General features: G+C 44.6%; 2 protein-coding genes across 2 annotated transcripts; both read right to left on the bottom strand.

The window, feature by feature from the left end:
• Window positions 1–11,100: 11,100 nt before the first annotated feature.
• On the bottom strand, window positions 11,101–11,926 carry LOC116367126 (TOG array regulator of axonemal microtubules protein 1-like). The gene is made up of 3 exons (XM_031818833.1): window positions 11,808–11,926; window positions 11,504–11,609; window positions 11,101–11,355 (listed from the first exon to the last, which is right to left on the bottom strand). Exons 1-3 carry the CDS (start codon window positions 11,924–11,926, stop codon window positions 11,116–11,118), a joined length of 465 nt encoding a protein of 154 aa, XP_031674693.1. The 3' UTR covers window positions 11,101–11,115.
• A 434-nt stretch (window positions 11,927–12,360) lies between these two features.
• LOC116367125 (uncharacterized) lies at window positions 12,361–26,139 on the bottom strand (the record flags this gene model as incomplete). Its single annotated transcript, XM_031818832.1, has 5 exons — window positions 12,361–12,525; window positions 12,974–13,116; window positions 13,186–13,525; window positions 21,873–22,027; window positions 24,537–26,139. Coding segments are annotated over 5 exons (2,406 nt in total), but the record flags the coding sequence as incomplete, so codon positions are not given.
• Between the last annotated feature and the right edge of the window lie 519 nt (window positions 26,140–26,658).

Genomic DNA, 26,658 nt, shown 5'->3' with positions numbered 1-26,658 from the left:
AAAGACAGAAACAAAAATGTTTTTGAACTACAACTTATTTTATTTTAAAATGTCAAATTCAGTGCAAAGTAATGTGGCATTGGTGTCTACAGCCCTGTTGGGATGCAAAGTGTCACAATAATCCTGTGGAGAGAGAAAACAAGAGAATACATTAAATTCATGCGGTTAACTAATCAGGGTTCAACAAAGCACTTCAAGTCCTCAATTCCTTCAAAAGAGAGAGAAGGAGAAAGGAGTATGGTCCCTGCAGTAGGACTACATGCTGGCCATGAGGTTCTCCAAGTGGTACTCCAGGAGGCTGGAGAGCTCAGTGACCAGAGACTCTGAGTTAAAATACCAGCCAGCTGCTGGCCAAACATGTCATCTAGCAGAGCCATCAGTCCGCCCTGAAGAGAACACCACACAACACATAGAAAATGGCTCTGAGTACTAGCTTATCAAGAGGAAGAGACAATTAGAAATACTCCCCCTAAAATGGCATTGAAACCTGGTTAACCATGAATAAGGAAGTCAAAAGGAAGTACACTAAGAATATGGAAGTAAACAGGAAGTAACCTCTTGACTCTTACATTGAGCAGCAGTAGGATTCTATCAGCCTCTGGCTCCATGTTGGCAGCAGTGGGCAGGAAGGAGTACAGGAGAGCATACAGACGCTCCACGAACCCACCAGGGTGCTAAGGAAACAAAGGAGGAGAAAAGATAAGAGAAGAGATGAGGAATTTAAGTGAAACTGCTAATAGAGCGATATCAAAACATGTTCCAGTGAGATGCTACTTACCACCATCAGGGACCTCTGAGCTGTCATCATCCCAAACAGCACCAGCTCAAAGAGGACATCTATCATGTTCACATGATGTATCTAGGACAAGAAAACACGTTTGGAGAAATAGGAATGATTCATAAATATCAGCTACTGTGATGTATAAAAGACATGCATGTGGAAGAACTCAGTGAGACTTGAAAGAGTTAATGAACTCACCTTTGCCTCAGCCAGCTCCCTCTCAATGTCATTCCGCTTGGAGGGGTCACTCAGGTAGTCCACAAAGTCATTATAGGTACTGATGAATTTGGCCTCGTCCTATGACAAAGAAAAGAGCATCTTAGTGACCAGAACACATTTCCCCTCAGGGACGCTCTCTTTCCCTTGAAAGAGAATGAGTTAGTGAGTTACCATGTGGTTGGCCTGAACAAGGCCGCCCAGGAGGACCTTTCCCGCCACAAACAGATGCGTTCCTGCTCAGGGTGGAACCAAGCAGGGTCTAGGGAAGAGGGAAGAGTTAGGGTGAGACAATCTTCCTCTTGGAGACAGAACAAGAAGTCACAGAGACAAAAAGAACAGTGGGTCCACGCACAGTGAAGGCCTGGCGCAAGGAGACGAGCCTCAGGGCGATGTCCTCCACTCTCTTGGTGGTAAGGTAGAGGCTGTGAAAGGGAGGGAATGAAGCATGTCAACCATTAGAGTCAATGGGGGATAACAGCATTATGACCACTATCCTTCAGCATTTGACAAGCTCAGACTACACAGACATTTAGAGGAACTCACTTAGCAGAGGAACCTCCCTCTCCTCAGGCAGCAGGTCCTCCTCCCAGCCCTACGACAACAAAACAAGCATTCAAAATCAGTGACCAGTGCAATGACATAACAAACAATCGGTCAATGGAAGGATCTTAATGCTCCTAGTCAATAGTATGTGTGTGTACGTCTGACCTCATAGCAGTTGTGGCCCTCAGGCTCTGGGTCAGTGAACTGCTGAGTGGTGGGAGTAGAGAAGGAGGCAGCCTCCGACCACGCTGAAGAGGATAGAAGCCCGTCCAGCCCCATGTGGAGAGTGGCGTACACCACTGAGACATCAGTCTGCTGCTCAAAACACACACAGCACACCGGTTTACCACACACACACACGTTATTAGAAAACACACCAAATCGAATGCAAAAATGCCCAGTAATGTCTAGTCTATATACATAGGAAATCATTTATTTACCTGGTAGCAGCCAAGCGTCACGTCCACAGACGTCTCGTGGCGGAGGTGAGACGCATAGTGGGTCACCCTGCCAGCCACACGCTGACAAAGAGAGAATACATATTAAGGCCAAATGGAATAAGTGAAGAAAAGCCTAATCTACTACTGTTTCAGTAGTATTTACGTCTTACCTGGATCCAAGTGATGGACTGCACTTTGGTGGCACAGTAGGGGATGCCCTCTGGACTAAGCCTGGCTGTCTCCTTGGAGATGGCCCACACCAGTTGAGTCTCCAGGCCTCTCACCCTACTCACGTGGTGCATCCTCACCACCACCTGCTGTTGAGATAAACAACAAGACAACATCAACAAAACCACTTCGGCAATTGCTGTGACACATTTCCATCAAGATCAAATGACTGACAATGTAGATTAGGATTAGGTTGTTACAAAGACACATACCTGGGATCCCCCACGCATGTAGGTGATGATGGGCTGATGAACTGGAAAGTTCTCCAAGCTTTAACCACCGGACCGGCATTGTTCTGCACATTACAATACATTCATGTTGGAAACAGTAAACATTGTAACAGTGATGTGACTGTGTGTGTGTGTGTGTGTGTGTGTGTGTGTGTGGGGGGTGGGTGGGTGGGGGGGGGGGGGTCTCTTACCCTGATCACAACAGGCCCACAGTACTGGGGGCTGAACCTAATCAGAATCAACTGCCAAATGCCAGTGGCCTCCTAAAGCAGAAAGCAGACAAGAGATTTGTTTCATGTCAAAGAGACACAACTTGAATATCTGGGATATTTTTCAAACATAAAACCCCAAACTTTCAGAAATTGTACCTCAAGGATAGTCTGCACATCTGGCACATCCTCAAGGATGATAGCAGCATTCTGGACATCAAGGAGGACTAGCAGCTGTGGAACATCTAGCACATCATCCAATGGCACATCCAACTGGACCTCATCCAGGACAGTTGTTTCTAAAATGAGGAACATTGGAATATAAAATTAACTATTGTTAGGACATAAAAAAAATAGCAAGATTGCTAATATTAGCTAGCTAGGTAGCAAAAGTTGATTGCTTAGCAACAGTTACTAAAGTTAATGTTAGCTAGCAAGCTACAACATCTCGAGCACTAGCATTTTTGCCAAGTCTGAATGATAGAAATACACAACATTTCGCAAATTATAATGACATTGTTAAATGTAGTAAAATAAGAGTTGTAAACTCCACATACCCTCTTCGAAGTCGATGTCCACCTGTCGACGATCACGAACCCTGCAAAACAGAAAAAGACAAGAAAAACAAGCCACAAATGAATTTGAACAACCTGTCGACGCAGTAGGCCGCCGACGTCCACGCACTCTCTCCGCCAGTCTTGAAAAGCACCCAGGCATTTTCCAGTCGATTGTTCTCAGGTCTCAAAAATCAAACAAGTTTGTTGTCAGCAGCAAAGTTGTTGTTTTCGCACCGAAAACGTTCCATAGAACGTCGGTTAGCTGTCTCTTGGCAACACACGTTCGAAAATGATTGTTTACAAAATTGACAACTGTGTTGCCATAGAAATTAGTTTGGAATTCTGATTCCCTTTAGAATCCGTTAAAATGGCTTGTCATCATTCTAGTGACGTCGACGTGCTCCTTCGTAGCTCAGTTGATAAGAGCATGACGTGTTGCAAACATTGCTAAGAAGATAGATAATGATTTCAGGGATTTTTGTGATGACGAGTTATCTGAAATTGAGATAAAATACTGTATTAAAAGCCTTAAGGACAATAGGTCCCCTGGAAATGATGGTTTAATAAGCGAGTTTTATAAAGCATTCAATGATAAATTGATTCCCTTCATTCTTGCTATGTTTCAAGAATCAATAGAAAATGGGGAGTTCCTGGCATCCTTAAAACAAGGTGTAATTACTTTGATTCCCAAACTTAATAAGGATACTCTTTATATAGACAACTGGAGACCCATTAGCCTGTTGAATAATGATGGGAAATTATCACGTTAGATATTTTCGCATCAGCTCTTTTTCAGAGCATTTCTGATTGGTCAAAAGAGCAATTACTTTTAGAATAACTGTCTTCAAAGTAATGACTCGGGATGTCGGGGTTGATATGAACGCTTCTTTTAGTAATATTACTTGTTCACGTTACATTTAAGAACTTTAGATTCTACAGAGCAATGCAGGTAAAATGCTAGCGGAAAGGTCAGCTTAATCACTTTGCACCTGCACATAACTGGCGCGTTCTCGCGCTCATTCCTGTCGCAAGGCATTCTGGAACTTGCAGTCAAAAGCGTAATTCAAAACTAACCAATACAATTACATATGTAAATAACTGTAAAGAAATATCTTTAATTACAGCTCAATGAATTAACTTAAACATGAACACATTAAAGTTACAACAATTACTCAAAACAATGACTGAATTGGGCTGCCTGTCTCAACGAAGCCATAGAAACCTGGACATGCTCCAACTGAAATGTTCCCTCCTGTCAGCACTGATGTTGAATGGCATTAAATACACTTTTTTTGTTCTCTCCCATCCCCTGTAGGTTTGTTATACATGAGTGGAAATGAAACTCCAGCACACTGGTAGCACTAAAGACGTGTGAGTATAACTTTTCCAGGTGAGTTGAACCTGCCTGTGGGTGCAGTGGGGATATTCCTGGGAGGTCTACTGATGAAGAGGTATAAGCTTGGCGTAGTGCAGTCTGGCACTAAGTGTGACAACGTTCAGGTGGCTGGTCTGTCCGTGTCCTACAACGAGTAAATATGACATCTGATTGGTTGGTTGGTGGGTTGATAAAAACAAAACTTTTGATCAGTGGAATATGAGGGAGAGCTAGACCAAAACACACATGGGCTTGTGCCGGGGCTCCCTCTTGTGGGAATATACAGTATGGTTGTTACAGAGCCAGGATACCTGGCTGTTTTGTCACTGTGCCTGTGTCAATGATAGTTCAGCAACAATTATTTAAACATCATTATTACCAGCCATTTTCTCTGTCCCCCAGGTCCCCTGGTGTACGATGGCAGCCTGTTGTCAGAGTGTAACAGAGACTGCTACTGCTTGGCTGGGGAGTGGGACCCTGTGTGTTCAGACAACGGCATCACCTACACCTCCCACTGCCTCGCAGGCTGCGCCAGCTTTACAGGTTACGGCAAGAACACAGTACCAATACTATTAATGTACTGAAGTGTACAATGCTGGCCCATGTTGACTCCAATGCTTCCCACAGTTGTGTCAAGTTGGCTGTATGTCTTTTGAGTGGTGGACCATTCTTGATACACACGGGAAACTGTTGAGCGTAAAAAACCCAGCAGCGTTGCAGTTCTTGACATAAACAGGTACCCCTGGCACCTACTACCATGCCCCGTTGAAAGGCATGTAAATATTTTGTCTTGCCCATTCACCCTCTGAATGGCACACATACATAATCCATGTCTTAATTGTCTCAAGCCTTACAATACTTTTTTTAAAGTATATTGTATGTTCATTCATATCATGTTCTTTCAGAAGGGCCTCTCGCAACATTTCACAACTGCTCATGCCTCACAATTTGCAAGTGATATTAAGAACTCTCATGACCACCTTCTCTAAATTGTCTTGAAATACAACTCTCTTTCTGTTGTTTATGTTTTTGTGGGATGAATCTTACCTGTTTATTGTAATATGTTTCCTCCCAGCAGGCCTGCAGAGTCTGAAAATAAAGACTGCTTCTACAGAATTCCTTGGAAGATAATGAAAATAATTATGCTATGTTATGCACATTATGCACAGGCATTTACAGTATGCTAAAATGAATTTCTCCTAAGATTACCTTTGTGGGACCATAAATGAACTCCGGAATGCACCAAACCCTATCCATGGTAAGATGGGGAAGTAATGCGGCGCTATAGATATACGGGATGCTCTAGAGATAACAGGAATGACTTAAAGTCGCGAATGATCAATGATGGTGGAGTCGTCCAATATGCTGCAATTAGAACAGACCAACTAATCCAACCTTGGTTTACAAGTTAAATACATAGATTTGTGTAGGCATATATAAACAATCGACCACATCCATTTAAAGCAATGATTGTCAATTGAAAATGTGGTTGTTGTGTTATCCTGTTGTGTTATCCTGTGCCTTGAGTGTCAGTCCCCTTAATCACATTATTCCAATATTTCCGAGCTCTGAATTGACACAATCAACACTTTTGCAATGATATTCGGTTAAAAATAAGAGTATGAATGACAATAAACGTATGACTTGGATTGTATGCATAATAGTGTAGTAAACAATATCACTCAGCGAATGAACTTTTGAGGTTTGGAAAGTATCCGTTATAAGTCTCCATGACACGTATCACTTCGTTGTCTTGTTGGTAATAGTAAAAATGCATGACAGTCCGCATTGTAATGGTCTAACAGGTGTTTTTCATGTTGTTTCTCACAATAAACAGACATTTGAGAACGGAATTGCTTACTGTTGTACCTATGATGCACAGACACACTAAAGTTGTACAGTGTAGTTTGAATAATTAGTTTCAATTATTTGCAGATGTATTCCCTATTATTTACAAATCGAAAGATGTAACATTTGCTTCCTAGGCCTCGTTTCTCATTACATGGGATTTCCCCAGTGCCAACTTCACATGAGATGGCCGCTGTCTACTGTCATGTGGTGCTGAATGACAGATATCGCTATGCCAATATTGCTGCTGTCCATGGTCCTGAAATTTACAATATTGCCTATTTGCATATGTACGACCGTCCAAACTTGACCCCACACACATTAATGCTAACCTCTCACACACTTTTGAACATTGCACAACCTGCAACAAGATACTGAAACAGCATTTTATTCCAAGTATGTTTGATTTCATTCTTCAGGTCTTTATTCAAACACAATGTGTGGATGTTGATTGGACGTGTGGATGTGCTTTGCAGAAGCCATTTTTTTTAAATTCCCTGTAGCATGTAATTACTGGAGCATGATCAGATTGCTTTGTTTAAACCAGAATGAAGATTTGGTCTGAGAAACAATGCCGATTATAGCATGATAGCTTTTTAAACTTTTTATAAGGCAATGTATATATGACCCCCTTTCAAAGAGTCGCTCATTTATCACTTTCTTGCAGATATACAGTGCCTTCAGAAGGTGTTCATACCCCTTAACTTATTCCTCATTTTGTTTTCTTACAGCCTGAGTTCCAAATGGATTAAATTATAGTTTTTTAAATGTTTATCTCAACCAACTGCAGACAATACCCCATAATGACAAAGTGAAAACATGTCTAATTTTTTTTTCTCAAATGTATTGAAAATGAAATACAGAAATATCTCAATTTACATAAGTATTCACAATACATGTTAGAATCACCTTTGGCAGCGATTAAAGCTGTGAGTCTTTCTGGGTAAGTCTCCATGTGTCACGCCCTGGTCTAAGTATTCTGTGTTTTTCTTCATGTATTGGGTCAGGCCAGGGTGTGGCATGGAGTTTTTGTATTGTGGTGTGTTTTGTCTTGGGGTTTTGGTGTGTATGTTTTTGGGATTGTAGCTAGTGGGGTTATCTAGCAAGGTCTATGGCTGTCTGGAGTGGTTCTCAATTAGAGGCAGGTGCTTATCGTTGTCTCTGATTGGCAGCCATATTCTTTGAGTTTGTCGTGGGTGATTGTCCTATTTGTCCTGAGTGTCTTGATGTCCTTGTTTGATGTTAGTTGACACAAGTATAGGCTGTTTTCGGGTTTCGTTTATTGTTTTTGTAGTGTTCGTGTTTACGTTTGTTTAAATAAACATGGATCGCAATCGACACGCTGCAGTTTGGTCCGACTCTCCTTCACCACACTTCGAAAACCGTAACAGAATCACCCACCACCAACGTACCAAGCAGCGTGTCAACAGGCAGGAGCAGCCCAAAGAGGAGATGCGCTATAAGGATTTCTGGACATGGGAGGAAATCCTAAACGGAGAAGGACCCTGGGCTCAGCCTGGAGAAGAACTGGAGGCGGCGAGAGCGCCCCAAAGAAGAACTGGAGGCGGCGAGAGCGAAGAGGCGCCGTTATGAGGAGGCAGCACGGCGACTCGGAAGGAAGCCTGAGAATCAGCCCCAAAAATGTCTTGGGGGGGGGGGGGCTCAGGGAGAGTGTGGCAGAGTCAGGAGTGAGACCTGAGCCAACTCTCCCTGTTTATCGTGAGGAGCCTAGGAGGAGACCAGAGCCGGTGTTGGAGGTGAGCGAAACAGAGACTGTGAAGGAGTTAATGGGGAAATTGGAGGAGAGAGAAATGAGGGAGTTGCTGTGTTGGTGCTTTTCGCATGGAATTCGCCCGACGGAACGTGTCGGGGATTTGATGGCACCTGGGTTAGCGCTCCATACTCGTCCTGAGGTGCGTGTTAGTCGGCTGGTGAAGTTGGTGCCAGCCTCACGCACCAGGCCTCCTGTGCACATCCCTAGCCTTACACGTCCTGTGCCAGCACTGCTCTCAAGATCTCCAGTACGCCTTCACGGTATAGCCCATCCTGTGCCACCTCCACACTCCAGCCCTCCGGTAGCAGCTCCCCGCACCAGGCTTCCTGTGCGTGTCCTCGGTCCAGTAACACCAGTACCAGCACCACGCATCAGGCCTACAGTGCGCCTCGCCTCTCCAGCGCTGCCGGAGTCTCCCGCCTGTTCAGCGCTGCCAGAGCTTTCCTCCTCTACAGTGCTGCTGGATTCTCCCGCCTGTTTTGCGCAGCCAGAGCCTTCCTCCTCTCCTGCGCTGCCGGAGTCTCCCGCCTGTTCAGCGCTGCCAGAGCTTTCCTCCTCTACAGCGCTGCTGGATTCTCCCGCCTGTTTAGCGCAGCCAGAGCTGTCAGTCTACGTGGAGCAGCCAGAGCTGTCAGTCTACGTGGAGCAGCCCGAGCTGCCAGTCAAGGAGCTGCCAGTCGGTAAGGAGCTGCCAGTCGGCAAGGAGCTGCCAGTCGGCAAGGAGCTGCCAGTCTGCAAGGAGCTGCCAGTCTGCACGGAGCTGCCAGTCTGTAAGGAGCTGCCAGTCTGCAAGGAGCTGCCAGTCTGCACGGAGCCGCCAGAGCTGCCAGTCTGTAAGAAGCCGCCAGAGCTGTCAGCCTACATGGAGCAGCCAGAGACGCCAGTCAGCGTGGAGCAGCCAGAGCCGCCAGTCAGCATGGAGCAGCCAGATCTTTCAGTCTGCCAGGATCCGCCAGTCAGCCAGACTCTTCCAGATCCGCCAGTCAGCCAGACTTTTCCAGATCCGCAGGCAGCCCAGACTCTTCCAGATCCGCCAGTCAGCCAGACTCTTCCAGATCCGCCAGTCAGCCAGACTCTTCCAGATCCGCCAGTCAGCCAGACTCTTCCAGATCCGCCAGTCAGCCAGACTCTTCCAGATCCGCCAGTCAACCAGACTCTTCCAGATCCGCCAGTCAGCCAGACTCTTCCAGATCCGCCAGTCAGCCAGACTCTTCCAGATCCGCCAGTCAGCCAGACTCTTCCAGATCCGCCAGTCAACCAGACTCTTCCAGATCCGCCAGTCAACCAGACTCTTCCAGATCCGCCAGTCAACCAGACTCTTCCAGATCCGCCAGTCAACCAGACTCTTCCAGATCCGCCAGTCAACCAGACTCTTCCAGATCCGCCAGTCAACCAGACTCTTCCAGATCCGCCAGTCAACCAGACTCTTCCAGATCTGCCAGTCAACCAGACTCTTCCAGATCTGCCAGTCAACGACCTTCCAGATCTGCCAGTCAACCAGACTCTTCCAGATCTGCCAGTCAACCAGACTCTTCCAGATCTGCCAGTCAACCAGACTCTTCCAGATCTGCCAGTCAACCAGACTCTTCCAGATCTGCCAGTCAACCAGACTCTTCCAGATCTGCCAGGATCTGCTGAAAACACCAGCCAGCCAGGATCTGGTAGATCTATCTACCTGCCTGAGCTTTCTCTCACTCCTGAGCTTTCTCTCACTCCCGAGCTTTCTCTCACTCCCGAGCTTTCTCTCACTCCCGAGCTTTCTCTCACTCCCGAGCTTTCTCTCACTCCCGAGCTTTCTCTCACTCCCGAGCTTCCTCTCACTCCCGAGCTTCCTCTCACTCCCGAGCTTCCTCTCACTCCCGAGCTTCCTCTCACTCCCGAGCTGCCTCTCACTCCCGAGCTGTCCTTCAGTCCCGAGCTGTCCTTCAGTCCCGATCTGCTCCTCAGTCCAGTGGGGTTCTGGGTGAGGACTACTAGGCCATGGTCGGCGGCGAGGGTGGTCTATCCAGGGACGCGAGGAGAGGGGACTAAGACATTAACTGAGTGGGTTCCACGTCCCGCGCCGGAGCCGCCACCATGGACAGACGCCCACCCGGAACCCTCCCTATTGTTTTGAGGTGCGTTCGGGAGTCCGCACCTTAGGGGAGGGGTTCTGTCACGCCCTGGTCTAAGTATTCTGTGTTTTTCTTCATGTATTGGGTCAGGCCAGGGTGTGGCATGGAGTTTTTGTATTGTGGTGTGTTTTGTCTTGGGGTTTGGTGTGTATGTTTTTGGGATTGTAGCTAGTGGGGTTATCTAGCAAGGTCTATGGCTGTCTGGAGTGGTTCTCAATTAGAGGCAGGTGCTTATCGTTGTCTCTGAATGGGAACCATATTTAGGCAGCCATATTCTTTGAGTTTGTCGTGGGTGATTGTCCTATTTGTCCTGAGTGTCTTGATGTCCTTGTTTGATGTTAGTTGACACAAGTATAGGCTGTTTTCGGTTTTCGTTTCGTTTATTGTTTTTGTAGTGTTCGTGTTTAGTCGTGTTTACGTTTGTTTAAATAAACATGGATCGCAATCGACACGCTGCAGTTTGGTCCGACTCTCCTTCACCACACTTAGAAAACCGTAACACCAAAAGCTTTGCACCCCTGGATTGTACCATATTTGCATTATCACAATATATACAGTACCAGTCAAAAGTCTGGACACACCTACTCGATTAAGGGTTTTTCTTTATTTTTACAATTTTTACAGTTTAGAATAATAGTGAAGACATCAAAACTATGAAATGGCACAATTGGAATCCTGTAGTAAGAAAAAAGTGTTAAACAAATCAAAAATATATTTTATATAGGTTTGGATAATGGGACAATTTGTGGAAGTCCGGATCTACCCCTTAGTGAGTGTTAATTGACCCCTCTCCCTCTTTACCTCAGCCCACCGACCACCAAGGCATTCATCACACGGGTAGGGGTGCAGCTCTGCACCATGTGACCCAGGGCAAAGTTGGCGCCCTGCCGGATGAAGGCGTTGGCCTCGCTGGCTTTGTGCAGCAGCACGCGTGCCGTCCCCTCCACCTCACTGTCCATGGCCCTCTGGAGGTGGACGTACATGTCCCCCAGTGTGGCCATGGCAGCACAGGACACTGCAGAGCGCAGGTTCTTCACCTGAATCATAATAACACACACAGGCCCAGCTATTAATGTTGAGCAGAACAACCCACGAACATCAGAAACATGACACAATTTGACTTGTTCTCCAAATGTAGCAGATTTGTGCAGATGAATGAATAGGGCAGTGAATGAATACAGCTACCTCATTTATAATGGCAAGGCAGATATCATGGAGTTTAGGCATCAGTATGTCCATGTGGTTCTGAGCCATCACACGGAGAGAGGTCAAGCCCTCGATCTTCTTCTCCCTGCAATTCAGTGAAAGAAACGTAAGCATTTTCCACAACATTTTCCAAAAACATTATAATGATGTTCATCAATTAGGACTCTGGTCTCTTAAATTCAGAAGTTTCTACGCTCTGTAGCTCAAATCTACATTTCCAAGGACACTACACTGTGCTTCCTTTAGCCTAGCTCCATTGGTCTGGTCTACAGTGAATGCTCACCAGTCATCAGAGGCAGAGTGGAGCAGCTTGAAGGTCTTAGTCAGGGCCTGCTCTGGGTTGGACAGGGCCTGCAATCTGGCCTGGTTCTTAATTTGACCCTTTGGCTCACTGGCTGCCATCTTGTCTATGGGTTAACAGCAGACATCTATCTCTCTATGAACTGTATGTATTTATTTATGTATTTACTCATTTCCATATCTGTTTGTAGCTTTTAACACTAGTTCATTATGATATCATTTTAAATTTAGCACATATATTTTTGGTGCTCTCCCTGTTCAGAAGAAGGGTCCAATTAGCCTTGAGTAAAGGTTATCTCACTGTGAAACAGGCAAATCAAGTGTGGCCCTGGGCTAAAGCCATTTGTGTCTCTTCCCTTCCTACTGTTTTTCTATCAATCTACCTAGCTTCATCTCCCTGTCTAATTTACATTCGTGTGAGTACATGAGAGGGACTGACCTGAGCCGGTGGCAGCCTTTGGCAAGCTAAGGAACCTTATAGGCCGAGGCAGTTTGCTCCTGGGCTTGATAGGAGGGGGGCAGGCCTGGGTGGGCTGTCACGCAACTTTGCCCGGGGTCCCAACATACAAGTAGTCACGGAGCTCAGTAGGGGTGTTCATATCCACTGAGCTCAGGCTTCCCAGAGAGCTGGTGGCTATTTCCCCTGTGGACATGGCCGAGCCCAAACTTCTCCTGCCCACGGCCTTCACCTCATGTACCACCTTTGGTATAGACCAGAAAAGAATGCTCCCATCATAGAAATACATATAGAACTAGTATATACATAAACTAATACAGAGAGATCCTGTATTCTAGGATCTATTCTATCATGCTGTCAAAGAGAGTATCCTTTCTAACCTGTACCCCCGCACACTGACTTGGTACCGATACCCCCTGTATTTAGCCTCGTTATTGTTATGTCATTGTGTTACTTTAATTATTATAAATTTTTACTTAAGTTTATTTGGGAAATATTTTCTTAACTCTTCTTGAACTGCACTGTTGGTTTCACGGTAAGGGCCACACTTGTTGTGTTCGGCACATGTGACAAATACATTTTGATTTGATTTTAAGACATGGAACAACTATCTGTTTTGGCAATTTATCGGTCCAAGTATAATTCTGAACTGCAAACTTTCACATTTACAATAAATTCGAAGTCCATCCTACCTCCCAGGCCTCCTCCTTCAGGTGAGCCTCGATGTCCCTCACCTCCTTCATCAGGTCAATGGGTCCGTTGTTGTCAGCACAGCCCTGGTCCGACTGGGCTTTCAGGGCTTCGACTCCCGCCTGCCCTTCTTCTTCTTGCCCCTCTTGGAGGGAGCTCCAGTTGGAGGGACGGGAACAGGCCACACGCTAATGCTGCTGAATGATTTATTTACCTGGATGGACTCCAGAGAGTTTAGATCCGGGTCGAACTTGGGCTCCGTCCACCCCCACCACGTTCTTCAGTGGGGCCAGAGCTATGTGTTCAAGCCTTCGTGGCAAAGGCCTTGGTGGAGCTTTCGGCCGCGGAATGCACTGAATAGAGGGGACGAAGTGGTGCGCGAAGGTGCTGCCAACCCCGATGAGAGCAGTCCGGACATAATTCTCATGGATAGCACTTATCTTTCTTTGCTTTGCTTCCATGGCCTCTCTCTCAGCTCTCTGCATCTGCAGAAGTCTGGCATCACTGATGAAGCCACGATGGCCCTCTGGGATTGGGTAGCTCTCCTGATAGCCCTGGATCACAATGGTACAGTATGAAATGTATAGCAGAAGTGAAGTAGGCAAAATAGTTTCTACAGTGTGTCATAAAAAAAATGTAAGCTAAAGATTTTACTGATGTAGGCATACTGTATGTCTATGAAACCACAAAATAAACAGTGATATTTTTGGAAAAACGTTTGAAAAACTGATGAGCCTTACAAAACTTGATTTTCTCCCTCGATAAGCCATTGATGATAAATATTAACACTCTCAAAATAAGAACTTAACCTCTTTCCTTTTTAATCGGTAGTTCAGAAAGGTTAACCTATCTCTGTGAGAGATCTATCATTGAAATGAGTGGAAATGAAATGTTGCTTGTCAGATGGAACCAGCAATGATATCATGGCAAGGCTTCCGTTACATTGTGATGTCATAATGGGGTCTGTTGACAGTGCTGAGCACATCAGCACATGGTGAACATTCATGAAAGCTTTTTGATTCCCATATAAAATCATAAATGTGGTGAATTTGTAAATACTATTTGTACTATATATATAAACTCAGCAAAAAAATAAACGCCCCTTTTTTAGGACCCTGTCTTTCAAAGATAATTTGTAAAAATCCAAGTAACTTCACAGATCTTCATTGTAAAGGGTTTAAACACTGTTTCCCATGTTTCCCACGCACAATCCCTACATCAGTGCTCAGACTTTCCGCAATAAGCTGAGAGGCTGAACTGAGGGCTTGTAGGCCGGTTGTAAGGCAGGTCCTCAATAGACATCACCGGCAACAGCGTCACCTATGGGCACAAACCCACCGTTGCTGGACCAGACAGGACTGCCAAAAAGTGCTCTTCACTGACGAGTCGCGGTGTTGTCTCACCAGGGGTGATGGTCGGATTTACATTTATCGTTGAAGGAATGAGCATTACACCGAGGCCTGTACTCTGGAGCGAGATCGATTTGGAGGTGGAGGGTCCGTCATGGTCTGGCGCAGTGTGTCACAGCATCATCGGACTAAGCTTGTTGTCATTGCAGGCAGTCTCAACGCTGTGTATTACAGGGAAGACATCCTCCTCCCTCATGTGGTACCCTGCCTGCAGGCTCATCCTGACATGACCCTCCAGCATGACAATGACACCTGCCATACTGCTCATTCTGTGCATGATTTCCTGCAAGACAGGGATATCAGTGTTCTGCCATGGTCAGTGAAGAGCCCGCATCTCATTCCCATTGAGCACATCTGGGACCTGTTGTATTGGAGGGTGAGAGCAAGGGCCATTCCCCACAGAAATGTCTGAGTACTTGCAGGTGCCTTGGTGGAAGAGTGGGGTAATTGTCTGTGAGTATAACAGAACTGATATTGCAGGCGAAACCCTGAGGAAAATCAAAACAGGAAGTGGCTTCTATTTTGAAAACTCCATGTTCCATAGCCTCCCTTTGCTCCATTTAAAGGGATATCAAGCAGATTCCTTTTCCTATCGCTTCCTCAGGGTGTCAATAGTCTTCAGACATAGTTTCAGGCTTTTATTTTGAAAAATGAGCCAAAAAGATAACATTGCGGCAAGTGGTCACATGAGTTTTGCTCGTGCATGCCTGATCTCGTCTGATCTCGGAAGCTAAGCAGGGTCGGGCCTGGTTAGTACTTGGATGGGAGACTGCCTGGGAATACCAGGTGCTGTAAGCTTTTTGTCACTGCCTTGTGGCATTTCAACTCTTTGTCCGCTTTTTCCCACAAGGCTGAAATATGTGCCCTCGCTTTGAAATAAGTAAGCAAGTTTAGTTTGTATTTCATCCAACAATCTGTGCTACAAATTATGGCTACAGTATATGCAATTTCTTCCACTTTTTGAGTGACACAAAGATGCTTATCTAAATGGTGAAAATGCAACAGCTGTTAATCAGACTCACTTTGACTTTATATAGTGCACCAAGAGATATTTTCTCGCTTACGACCACACCGGCCTGAGTGAGCACTTCCTGTTTGGAAAGTTTGACAGGTGTTGGTAATCAAGTCGTGAGTGAGTGTTTGTTTGCTTGAGAGCTTTTTTGGTTATTTTCATCGTTTTTTGGAGTATAATTTAGATTTTTGCATTTGAACAAGTTTAAGTTTGGTTCGTTTTTTCCCCCTTTGCAGTTTTGCTGCTTGGGGGAAGAGTTTTTTGGGTGTTAATTTTCTTTACTATGACAGACAACATGGCAATGGCTAATGGAATGGATAAGGACAAAGAAAATGCTCAACGGAAGAAAAATGGAGATGAAGGAGAGATGAAATATGGTAAAGAATTTACGGTGGCAGTGGAGTTGATGGGAGAAGATAGGGTCACGACGATGGAGTTACTACGTGCAATTAAAGAGGTGTGTGGAGAGGTGGTGGGATGTAGAGTAAAAGGAGAAAGAAAGTACGAGGTCACGATGAGAAATGGAAAAGGAAAAGAGCGCTTAATGGATGGCTTTATGATTAAAGAAACAAGAATTATGGCAAGAGACATGGTTTCCAATGAACTTATAGTCTCTTTCATGAATCTGCCTGTGTATATGGAAGACAACGCTATATTGGCCAACCTATGTAGCTGGGGTGTATCAGCAGTCTCTGAAATCAGGAGGAGAGTTTGGCCAGGGACGGAGATAGCAGATGGCACGAGATACTGCAAAGTGAAATTTACTGACACTGTGAAATCATTGCCGTACTCTACAAAGTTTGACACACTTGAAGGAGGAGAGTACTTTAGAGTTATTCATGATAAGCAGGTCAGAGTTTGTAGGCTTTGTATTCAGCCTGGTCATATTTTGAAGGACTGCCCTGAATTAAAATGTTATAAGTGTGGGAAGCAAGGGCATTATGCAAGAGAATGTTTAGGTGGAAAGGAAAGGGCATTTTGCGAAGGATGTCGCATGAGAACTGACGAGTGCAACTGTGGAGAGGTTGTGAATGAGGAGAGGAGCCAAGATCTTTTTGTGGAGACTGATGTATCACCGAGACCAGAAGAACATGATGGAGGAGAGGACGTGGTGGAGTGTGGAGAGACGGAGAACGCAAGAAGGGAGAAAATCGAACAGAAGACGAACGAAATAGGGAGCAGTATGGACTCAGAAATAAGAAGAGGGAGTTTTCAGGAGGAGAAGGGGAGTGGGCTGGATGGAGGAACTGGGGACTCACAGATTTTGGGGGGGACCTCGGGCTATGTGGGTGCCTCGGAAGAAGGTGAAGTGGAGGGGAGTGGGATGCTGACAATAATAAAGGAGACACAAATGGATACAGGAAGCACAACAGGCACTGGAAAGAAGAGTTTAAGTTTCTTGGAAGAGATGGCTTTAGAATCAAATTCAGATTCAGATGACATGGAACAGATTGACAGAAAATGGGGAGGCTACAGGAAGAGGAAAGCGGCGGCGGAGGTGAAAAAGGACAGAAAAGGAAGAAAACATGACAACAGATAGAGGTAAATGAGAAAATATTTATTATTTTTACTATTTATTGGAATGGTTTATGTCAATAAATGCGAACGGTTTAAGAACAATGGAAAAATTTCAAAGAATAGTCAAAATGAAGAATTCTGATATTTTATGCCTTCAAGAAACACATTGGGACAATATATGTATTTTAGAAGTTAAAAAAATATGGAGAGATTTTATTTTTGTTAACAATGGCAGGGGTAATTCATGTGGTGTTGCTATTTTATTGAAGAAGGATGTGGTAGAGAATGTGAAACATATATATAATGATAATAATGGGAGGATTTTAATTTTGGATTTTGAATATATGAGTATGGTTTTTAGAATTATAAATATTTACGCGCCTAATAATGAAATAGAGCGCAAAGATTTATTTTTAGAATTAGGGAAATGGTGTGAGGGGAATTGTATTGTAGTTGGGGATTTTAATGTTAAAATGGATAGACTGGATATGACAAGAGGAGCTATTTTTAGAAGTGATGAATCTGGGGGGTTTTAAAGAAGATGATGTTAGAAAAAGGAATAATTGATATGTGGAGAGAGGAAAATCCAGACAAAAGAGAATTTTCTAGAAGGCAGGTGGTTTTAGGGGATTTGAAACAAACAAGGATAGATCTGGTTTTAGTAAAAGAAGGTTTAAGGAATTTTATGAAAGATATTAAGTATGTTTTACAACTTTTAGTGATCATGCAGGTTTAACATTTTCAGTGGGTTTAGATAAGGAAAGAACAGGGGGTGGAATATGGTGTATGAATGCAGGGTATTTAGAAGATGAGGAATATGGGAAACAAATTACATCTTTGATAGCATGTGAAATGGAGGATAAGCGGAAAGAGAATGATAAGTGTTTATGGTGGGACAAGGTTAAGGAAAAAATAAAAGGTTTTAGTATAAGATATGCAAGGAAAAAGAGAGGAAAGATGAAAAGAGAAGAAAATGAGTTGAGGGCTAGATTGGATGAAGAAATGGGGAAGTGTGACAGTGAACTTAATCATAATATAGAAAGGTTTTTAGATTTAAAAGCAAAACTGAGTAAATATGAAATAGATAAGTGTAAGGGTGCAATTATAAGAAGTAAGGCAAAGTATGTTTTGGAGGGGGAGAAATGTACTTCATTTCTTCTTGGTTTAGAGAAGAATAAACAGAGGAGAACATATATTAGAGAGATTGAAAATGTAAAGGGTGAAGTTGTCAATGATTATGTAGAGATATTAGAAACAGTGCAGAATTTTTATAAGGATTTATTTAAGAAAGGGGAGGTGGATGAGGGGTGTGTAAAGGAGATATTGGATAGTGTGGATGTGCAAATTGATGTTGAGGATAAACAAATGTGTGTTGGGAAGATAACAGTGAATAAAGATAAAGATGCGATAAAGGGGTTACAAGTAAATAAGAGTCCTGGAGTGGATGGAATAATTGCAGAATTTTATAAAATATATGAACGTTTTTTAGCAGCTATTTTATTGGAGGTTTATCAATATATGGAGGATAATAATAGTGTTTCAGAATCTATGGTGACAGGGCTGATAACGATTTTATATAAAAATAAGGGGAGCAAATTGAAACTGGAGAATTATAGGCCAATTAGTTTATTAAATTCGGATTATAAGATTTTAGCTAAGATACTGGCAAATAGAATGAAGCAAGTTTTAAATGATATTATAGCACCTACACAGAATTATAGTGTGCCTGGTAGAGATATTGCTGATACAATTAATACGATTAGAGATGTGATAAATAAAATGAATCATGATAAGATAGGGGGAATAGTGTTAAGCATAGATTTAAATAAAGCCTTTGATAGGGTAGAACATGATTTTATGTTTAGGGTAATGGATAAATATGGTTTTGGTAATAGAATAATAGGATGGATAAAATTATTATATAAGAAGGCAAAAAGTAGGGTGAAGTGTAATGGAGTTTTAACTGATTATTTTATTCTTGAGAGATCTGTGAGACAGGGGTGCCCTTTATCAGCTTTATTATTTGTTTTATCGGTAGAACCTTTAGCAGCATTTCTTAAAAAAGATCATCTTATAAATTGTGTACAGACTCCACAAGGAGGTTTTAGTTTGATTCATCAATACGCAGATGATACCACTATAACAGTTAGAGATGAGGGAAGTGTTAAAAGGGTGATGGAGTGTTTTAAAGTATATGGACAAGCATCAGGGGCAAAGGTTAACATGGAGAAGTCAGTTGTAATGTATATTGGGAAGATTAATGAGGGAAATTTTACTTTTAAGGTGGTAAACGATTATTTTAAGGTGTTAGGAGTTTTTTTAGGGGTGAAGGAAATGGAAGCTAGGGATTTGACATGGAGTGGTGTAATAAATAAAGTTAGAAAGGTGGTAAATATGTGGAAGGGGAGGTCTTTGAAGTTAAAAGGGAAAGTCATTGTGATAAATTCCTTGTTGATGTCAATTTTTATTTACGTAATGAATGTTTTGGATATGCCAGAATGGGTTTTATCTGAAATGAATAAGATTTTAGTAAATTTTTTATGGGATGGGAAGGGGGTGAAAATAGCTTTTAAAACTTTGATTGCAGGTTATGAGGAGGGGGGTTTGAAGTTGGTAGATTTAAGTGTAAGGAAAACAGCAATTAGAGTAAAAATGGTACGGAAATATTTATTTGGTGAATTGGATTATGGGTGGAAAAGGTTTTTTAAAGATTATTTGCAAGAGGTAGGGAGGGTGGGGGACAATGGTTTATTGATGAGTATGAAGAAGGAAATGGTAGGTAATATATCGTTGTTTTATAGAGAAGTATTGGAGGCTTGGGGGCAATTTTTACCAAATATTTCTTATGAATGTACCATTTTAGAAAATATTTTAAATCAGCCGATATTTTTAAATCCAAAGATAAAGTGTAATAATATGACGTTGTTTTGTAAATATTTTATGAGGGCTGGGATGAGGCAGATAGGTGACATAGTATATGAGGTCATTCCTGGGTTCCTTCCGTTTCAAGCAATATATGATAATGTGGTTGAAATAGATGAAGAGATAAGTAAAACTACTGTGGAGAATAATTACAAGAAAATATTAGAATGTATTCCTGGGGAGTGGGTGATTTTAATAAATAAAGAGGTGGCTAAAAGAGCGAGGGGTTTACCGGTTTTATATTATGAAAGTAATGGGGAGAAACATGATTTATCAGGTTTAAAAGTTAAAATGGTTTATAGTAAATGTATTTTAAAAGAGATAAAAGTTCCTGCTTCGGAAAAAGTGTGGTCTAGGGTGTTTGCAAATATGGATGTGAAATCAATATGGAAGAATGTCAATGTAAAATATAATTCTATAGAGTGTGAAGACAACGATTTTAAATTGAAACATAATAGGATTTTTACAAATGTGGTTTTGCATCAAATAAATAGGGATATCAAAAGAGAATGTGATATTTGTGGTATTGAGGTGGAACATTTTATGCACTTTTTTGTTGAATGTAGCAGGTGTTAGAAATTAGATATGTAGACGGGCGAGTCGGTCAAGGATCGATTCAGACAAGGTGGTAAATTGTATGACAAGCGACAGTTTATTCAGAGTGAAGATATCTAGAACAGCGTAATTACGGCTCCTCCGCTAGTTCGTACGGAACTGCAGGCAAAAAGACCGTTACAATCAGTACACCACTTATATATAGAACAGAAAGTAGGTTGATTCTGGAAGATCGGATCTTTGGATTGGTTCAGCTGGGGTGTAGTCTGTAGTCTTCCGCCATTGGCTCAGTTGTCTGTCCGTCATCGTAGAATCCTCTTCGGGCACACAATGTTCAGCTACAAAGGAGATTATGTGTATGCGCTGGTTTTGGCAGTTAGTGTAATGCGGGAGCTATCCTGTAGGGGACCCCACAGGCTTTACTTTAAGTTGTAGCCCTGTATTAGCAATAGGTTGGTCACCTGCATACGAAATTGCATTTCTCTACAAAACCCTCTCTTCACGTCTCACCAGAGACGTGACACAACCTAACTAGATCCAGACACAAAGAGAAACTTCTCCCAAGGGGACTATGAAATAAGGCACGGTATTAAACAGAAATAGATATATATGTATTACCATCATGTTCTCCATTAAATCCCACTATGTACTAAGTTGGCTACCAGCCACCTAGGAACTTACAACCCTCATTTAACAGAGCGGAGAACAACAGCTCAAAATAAAAGTAAAATGCTTGTCTACATAAGCCAACTTTTTCCCGCAGGAAAAAGTTGTGATTCCCTCTCTTCACATCTCCAAAGAGATGTGACTTAAACTAGGCAAGTCAGGCGGAATGATCCACTTGCATAACACATACATACATCCCCATAAGGCAACAGCAGATATAATGTAAACCTAATAGGCACTCTCCTCCTCATCCTAGAATTCAAGTAGGTCTTTATCCAGCAGAGGAAACATCTGGGAAGGGGAGGAAGGGTCAATTGCTCTAGAGAGAACCCTAGTGGTAAGGGAACGGATGCATGGAATGCAACAGCATCCACAGAGAACTAAAATGGCAGCGAACACCGAAATGGATACCAAAATGGAGGACACCAGGGTTTTATATTTACCAAACGCACTCATCCAGGAGTCCCACATCGAGGTATCTATCCCAGAATGAGATTTCATTTTACCATTAAGCGTCCGCAGACCTTCCAGAGCGACCGTCAAACTACCATCCGAGGCTGTGTTATTAGGGATGAAAGTACAACACTGGTCACCAAACATAGAGCAAACTCCGCCCTTCTCAGAGAGTAACATATCAATGGCAATACGATTTTGGAAAGCCATCAGGCTGGTTGCAGCCAGTTGACCATGTACTGCTTCAAAACCCTGCTGAGTCCAGTTGCCTAGTCTTTGGACGTTGTAATGTATATAGTTAATACGATCAACATTCTTGTTAATTGTGCACCACCAACAGATGGATGATTCAAACCCTGCAGCTACCTGATCTATTAACTTATACTCATCAGGCACTCCCCTAGGGACTCCGATAGCGTCTATGTAGGAGGGGTCTCCACTAGATGGGGTGGTGTCTCTCCTGGAACGTCCCCTATATCCGGGATTCACTCCCTGGGTCCGCAGAACAAGGTCCTCGGCTCCTATAGGGTAGATAGAAACAGGCAACAAGAGAGTAACAAGTGCACAGCGTCCAGTACTGTTAGAGGGTAACTTATCAAACAGGACCGTGCTACCACACCACCACCACACATCTGCTCTGGATATTGGCCTGAGGCTCCCCTTAATATTAACTGTATCCAGACACCAATCCGCAGGGATCCATCCCACCTCGGTTCCTCCTCCCGTCATATTGACACAAGTAAAATTTGCCCTTGCAACCTGGTTGGAAAACACTGGGTTCCTAGTGGTGAATTTAGTAACCGGATAGACCTCATCCCAGGCAGTACAATTATCCCTGGGGTTATCTGTAGTCATAAGAGGGATTAGACATGCTAGAGTCACTACTGCTGGGACAATGCGGAGCAATGGACGAGCTCCCATGCACACCACACAACTCTGCCTGGTGGTATTTGCAGCTTCCTCGGTCAACAATAGCCAATTATTGGAAAAACCTGAGACTCCTGTGGCTGTTAAAATGACATCATCCGGACTTTTAAGCCTGGATATTGCCTCCACCGGGCCAAACAGTGGGGATGACGGGGACCCTTTTACGGGTGTGGTCCTGTCATTCCTTACTGTAACCGAAGTCGGTTTAGGATTATTAGTCACGCAAATTCGCCACAACCAATATCTGACCCCGGAATTCCCTGGGGCCAGTATGAAATCATAACACCCTAAGGGCTGGCCCCCTGGCCTAACAGTAAGTTTCAGTCCCGTATTTGTCTTAGTTAAAGTCAGTCGCTTCCGCCATTTCACTGCCCCCTCGTCTGTTGTCCAGTCTTCCCACCCATTATCTGTCTCCCCCAAATGATTGGTCAGTTCTATATGTGCCATGGATGTGGTCAGGTTGGATGACCCATTAGAGGGTCCTATATCTGTTTGTGATGTAGGTGTATGATGCTCTAATACCCACAGGAGAATCCCCATGGAAACTCCTGTGACTACAATAAAAATAACAAACACGGGGCCCGATATCCCCAATCTCGTCCAGGGATAGCCCCTATCTCTGGACGACCTGTTAGTTGGTGTGCTGGGGAGCTGCTCCCACATCCTCACCAACTAAGGGTTCTGTGGTTGTAATCAAATTTAGGTCGCTCAAATCGACCCTGACTTCAGTCAGAGTTCTAGAAGGAGTCGGTGCTGGTGTACAATGAGTCAAGTGGTGCCAAGGTGCGCCCGATTTACCTTTGACCTGGACTGAGTGTGAAGTAACCTCCTTCACTTCGTACGGTCCAGTCCACCTGGGATCCGCCCACTTTCTTTTGTGGACCTTGATCCTTACCCAATCGCCGACCTTTACCCTCAGTTGCTCCGGATCTCCCGTCAGCTCCCCCTCATGGACTTTGTGTATCTGTTTGGAAAGAGCTGCGGACAGTTCCGTCAATTTTCTTACATAGTCAGTCATACCTATCTGGTGTACATCAAGAGGGGGCATATGACCTCCCTCTCTTGGTGGACCTGGCATTACTCTTCCTATCATTATTTCGTGGGGTGAGAGATGAGTCCCTGCCCCAGGTGATGACCTCATGGCCATCAACGCCAGTGGCAGGGCCTCCACCCATGTCAGTTTTGTACCAGCACACACTTTGGCTATCTTACACTTAAGAGATTGGTTACAGCGCTCCACAAGGCCTTGGGCCTGCGGCTTATACACGGAACCAAACTTGTGTATAATGCCGAACCTCTCCTCCACCTGTCTCAGGTGTTTGTTTGCGAAGTGGGACCCATTGTCGCTTCGGATATGTCTAGGGACCCCATATCTAGGTATGAGTTCTGTCTGTAGCCACTTAATGACCGTTATCCCATCCTCCTTAGCTGTTGGAATTGCTTCTACCCATCTAGAGAATCTATCTACCATTACTAGCAAATATCTCTTCCCGTTCTTTACATTGTCTTCTCCCATGTCTGTATAGTCTATACTGATGTCTTGGAAACATGCGTTTGGCACCGGGTAGGCCACCATCGGGGTTTGGTAGGGCTTCTTTGGATTGTGGCTTCCACATATGTTGCATTCGTCACAGAATAAATCTGTCATGTCCTTCATGTGGGGGTGCCACCATATGTATGAAACCTTCTGTAAAGTTCTGAGTTTCCCTTCATGAGTGGGTCCATGGGCTTCCCTTATCAGTTCTGGATAGAGATTAGCCGGAGCCACCAGTCGGCCATCATGGCATCTCCATATTCGATCTGGTCCCTTAGAGCCTCCCTTCTGTGTCCAAACCGAATGTTCGTAAGGGCCTGCCTCTTCCTGTAGTTCTAGTATGTGTTGGCTTGTCAATTCAGTCCTTGCCGGTTCTATCCCGAGCACCATCTGTCGGGGGCTGTATCCTCCTGCGGCCTTGGCTGCCAGGTCTGCGGCATCATTTCCTTGATTGATTCTGCTGGTCAGTCATTGGTGGCCTCGGCATTTCATTATGGCCACTGTCTTTGGTAAGGACACGGCATGCATCAAACGTTCCATTTGGGCTCGGTGCTTGATGGGTAGGTTACCTGTGGTGGTAAAGTTGCGCCTAACCCATTGTGGTCCATCTATGTGCACTGCTCCGTGTGCGTATGCCGAGTCCGTGTAAATGTTTACAGTTTTTCCTTCGGCTTTCTCTAGAGCTTGAGTCAAAGCCACAATTTCCGCAAGTTGTGCCGATGCTGGCTGGGGGATAATTCCTGATTCCAACGTGACATGTGTTTTGTCATGCAGCTGCTGTACGACCGCATAGGCAGCTACGTTTACTGTGTCTCCCTTGTAGCAACATCCGTCTGTGTACAGCCATAGGTCTGGAGATGTCAGTGGTTCATTTTCCAGGTCTGGTCTCAGTTTGAGCTCTTGTGCTGCCCTCTCTTGGCAGGAGTGTGCTAGGCCATCTTCTGCGGTGAGTGCATCTGCCATGTTCTTGTCGGTGTTCACAAAAGTGATGTGTGACTGGGTGCATTTGTTCTGGATTTGGTTTTTTCTGTCCACACTGAAGGTAAATTCTTTGCTGATGAGGTATGCTGCCATCCCGTGGTGGGTGTGTATTTGCATCTTGTGGCACATTACCAGATGGGCTGTCTTCTCAATCGCCTTGGCTACCGCCGCAACGTATCTGGAACAGGCGGTCTGGCCGGTTTCAATGTGGTCAAGTTTTGAAGAGTGGTACATGAGTACTCTTCTCTCCCCCTCATGTTTCTGAAAAAGGACGGCGGATGGAAAGCCTTCCTTTTCAGAAACATCCAGGTGAAATGTTTTACCGTAGTCTGGTGCCGTGAGAGCAGCAGCCACAGACAGGTCAGTCTTCAGGAGCCCAAACGCCGTTGAAGCTTCAGGAGTCCATGTAAGTGGGGCCTGTAGGTTTCTAGGGCCAGCTTCTCGAACAATTTCTCTCAGAGGTTCAGTTCTTTCAGTATAGTCTGGGATGTGAGTACGGCTGTATCCCGTCAACCCCAGGAAAGAGAGCATTCCTGAAACAGTAATGGGCCTGGGATGATGTAGGATTGAGTCTCGGTGTGATTTTGAGAGTCCGGCCCCCTCGCTTGAGATTTCCCTTCCCAGGAACAGAACGGTTCGTCTGCATGATTGGACTTTTGACATCTTGACTTTGTAGCCTTTGACTGCCAGAAAGTCTAACAGGGTTTTAGTCATTTCTAGACAGAGGTCTGAGGTGGGAGCCCCCAGCAACAGGTCGTCTACGTATTGTATGAGTATCACTCCTTCTGGGATTTTCAGTTCTGCCAGGTGAGTCTTCAGAATATAATTGAAGATTTCCGGGGAAGAAGTGTAACCTTGGGGAAGTACGGAATAGGTAAATTGCTGATTCTCGTAGGTAAAGGCAAAAAGTGGCTGGGAAGCCTCATCCAATGGGATGCTGAAAAAGGCATTGGCCAAGTCCACTACGGTGAAATACCGATGTTTGGGTGACAGGTTGCTCAGTATGATGTGTGGGTCTGGAACAGGGAGATCGATGGGTGTGGTAACTTCATTTACAGCCCGGAAATCCTGCACCATCCGGTATGTTTCTCCTCCTGCCTTCAGAACAGGAAGTATGGGGGTGTTCCAGAGTGATAGAGTCCTGTATATGCACCCAGCTTCCAGTAGGCCTTCGATAGTGGGTCTTGGGTCCTGGGTCTTGGGTCCTGGGTCTTGGGTCCTGGGTCTTGTCTGGGTCCTGGGTCTGGGCCTTGGGTCCTGGGTCTGGGTCTTGGGTCCTGGGTCTTGGGTCCTGGGTCTGGGTCATGTCTGGGTCTGGGTCTGGGTCTTGGGTCCTGGGTCTGGGTCTTGGGTCCTGGGTCTGGGTCTGGGTCTTGGGTCCTGGGTCTGGGTCTGGTTCTGGGTCTTGGGTCCTGGGTCTGGGTCTGGGTCCTGGGTCCTGGGTCTGGGTCTTGGGTCCTGGGTCTTGGGTCCTGGGTCTTGTCTGGGTCCTGGGTCTGGGTCTTGGGTCCTGGGTCTTGGGTCCTGGGTCTGGGTCTTGGGTCCTGGGTCTTGGGTCTGGGTCTTGGTGTTGGTCTTGTCTGGTCCTGGGTCCTGGGTCTGGGTCTTGGGTCCTGGGTCTGGGTCTTGTCTGGGTCTTGGTCTTGTCTGGGTCTTGGGTCCTGGGTCTTGGGTCTGGGTCTTGGTCTTGTCTGGGTCTTGGGTCCTGGG

Source organism: Oncorhynchus kisutch, unplaced genomic scaffold, assembly GCF_002021735.2.
Source record: "Oncorhynchus kisutch isolate 150728-3 unplaced genomic scaffold, Okis_V2 scaffold1650, whole genome shotgun sequence".
Lineage (NCBI taxonomy): Eukaryota > Metazoa > Chordata > Actinopteri > Salmoniformes > Salmonidae > Oncorhynchus > Oncorhynchus kisutch.
Note: the sequence above shows the minus strand (reverse complement) of the source record. Positions and strands in the feature narration are given on the sequence as shown.

Coding starts and splice junctions, on each gene's coding strand:
- LOC116367126 (XM_031818833.1), bottom strand. CDS start 11,926: ATGGCAGCCAGTGAGCCAAAGGGTCAAATTAAGAACCAGGCCAGATTG. Junction 11,610..11,807: donor CACTCTGCCTCTGATGACTG/GTGAGCATTCAC, acceptor ACTGAATTGCAG/GGAGAAGAAGATCGAGGGCT. Junction 11,356..11,503: donor GCCTTGCCATTATAAATGAG/GTAGCTGTATTC, acceptor ATTATGATTCAG/GTGAAGAACCTGCGCTCTGC.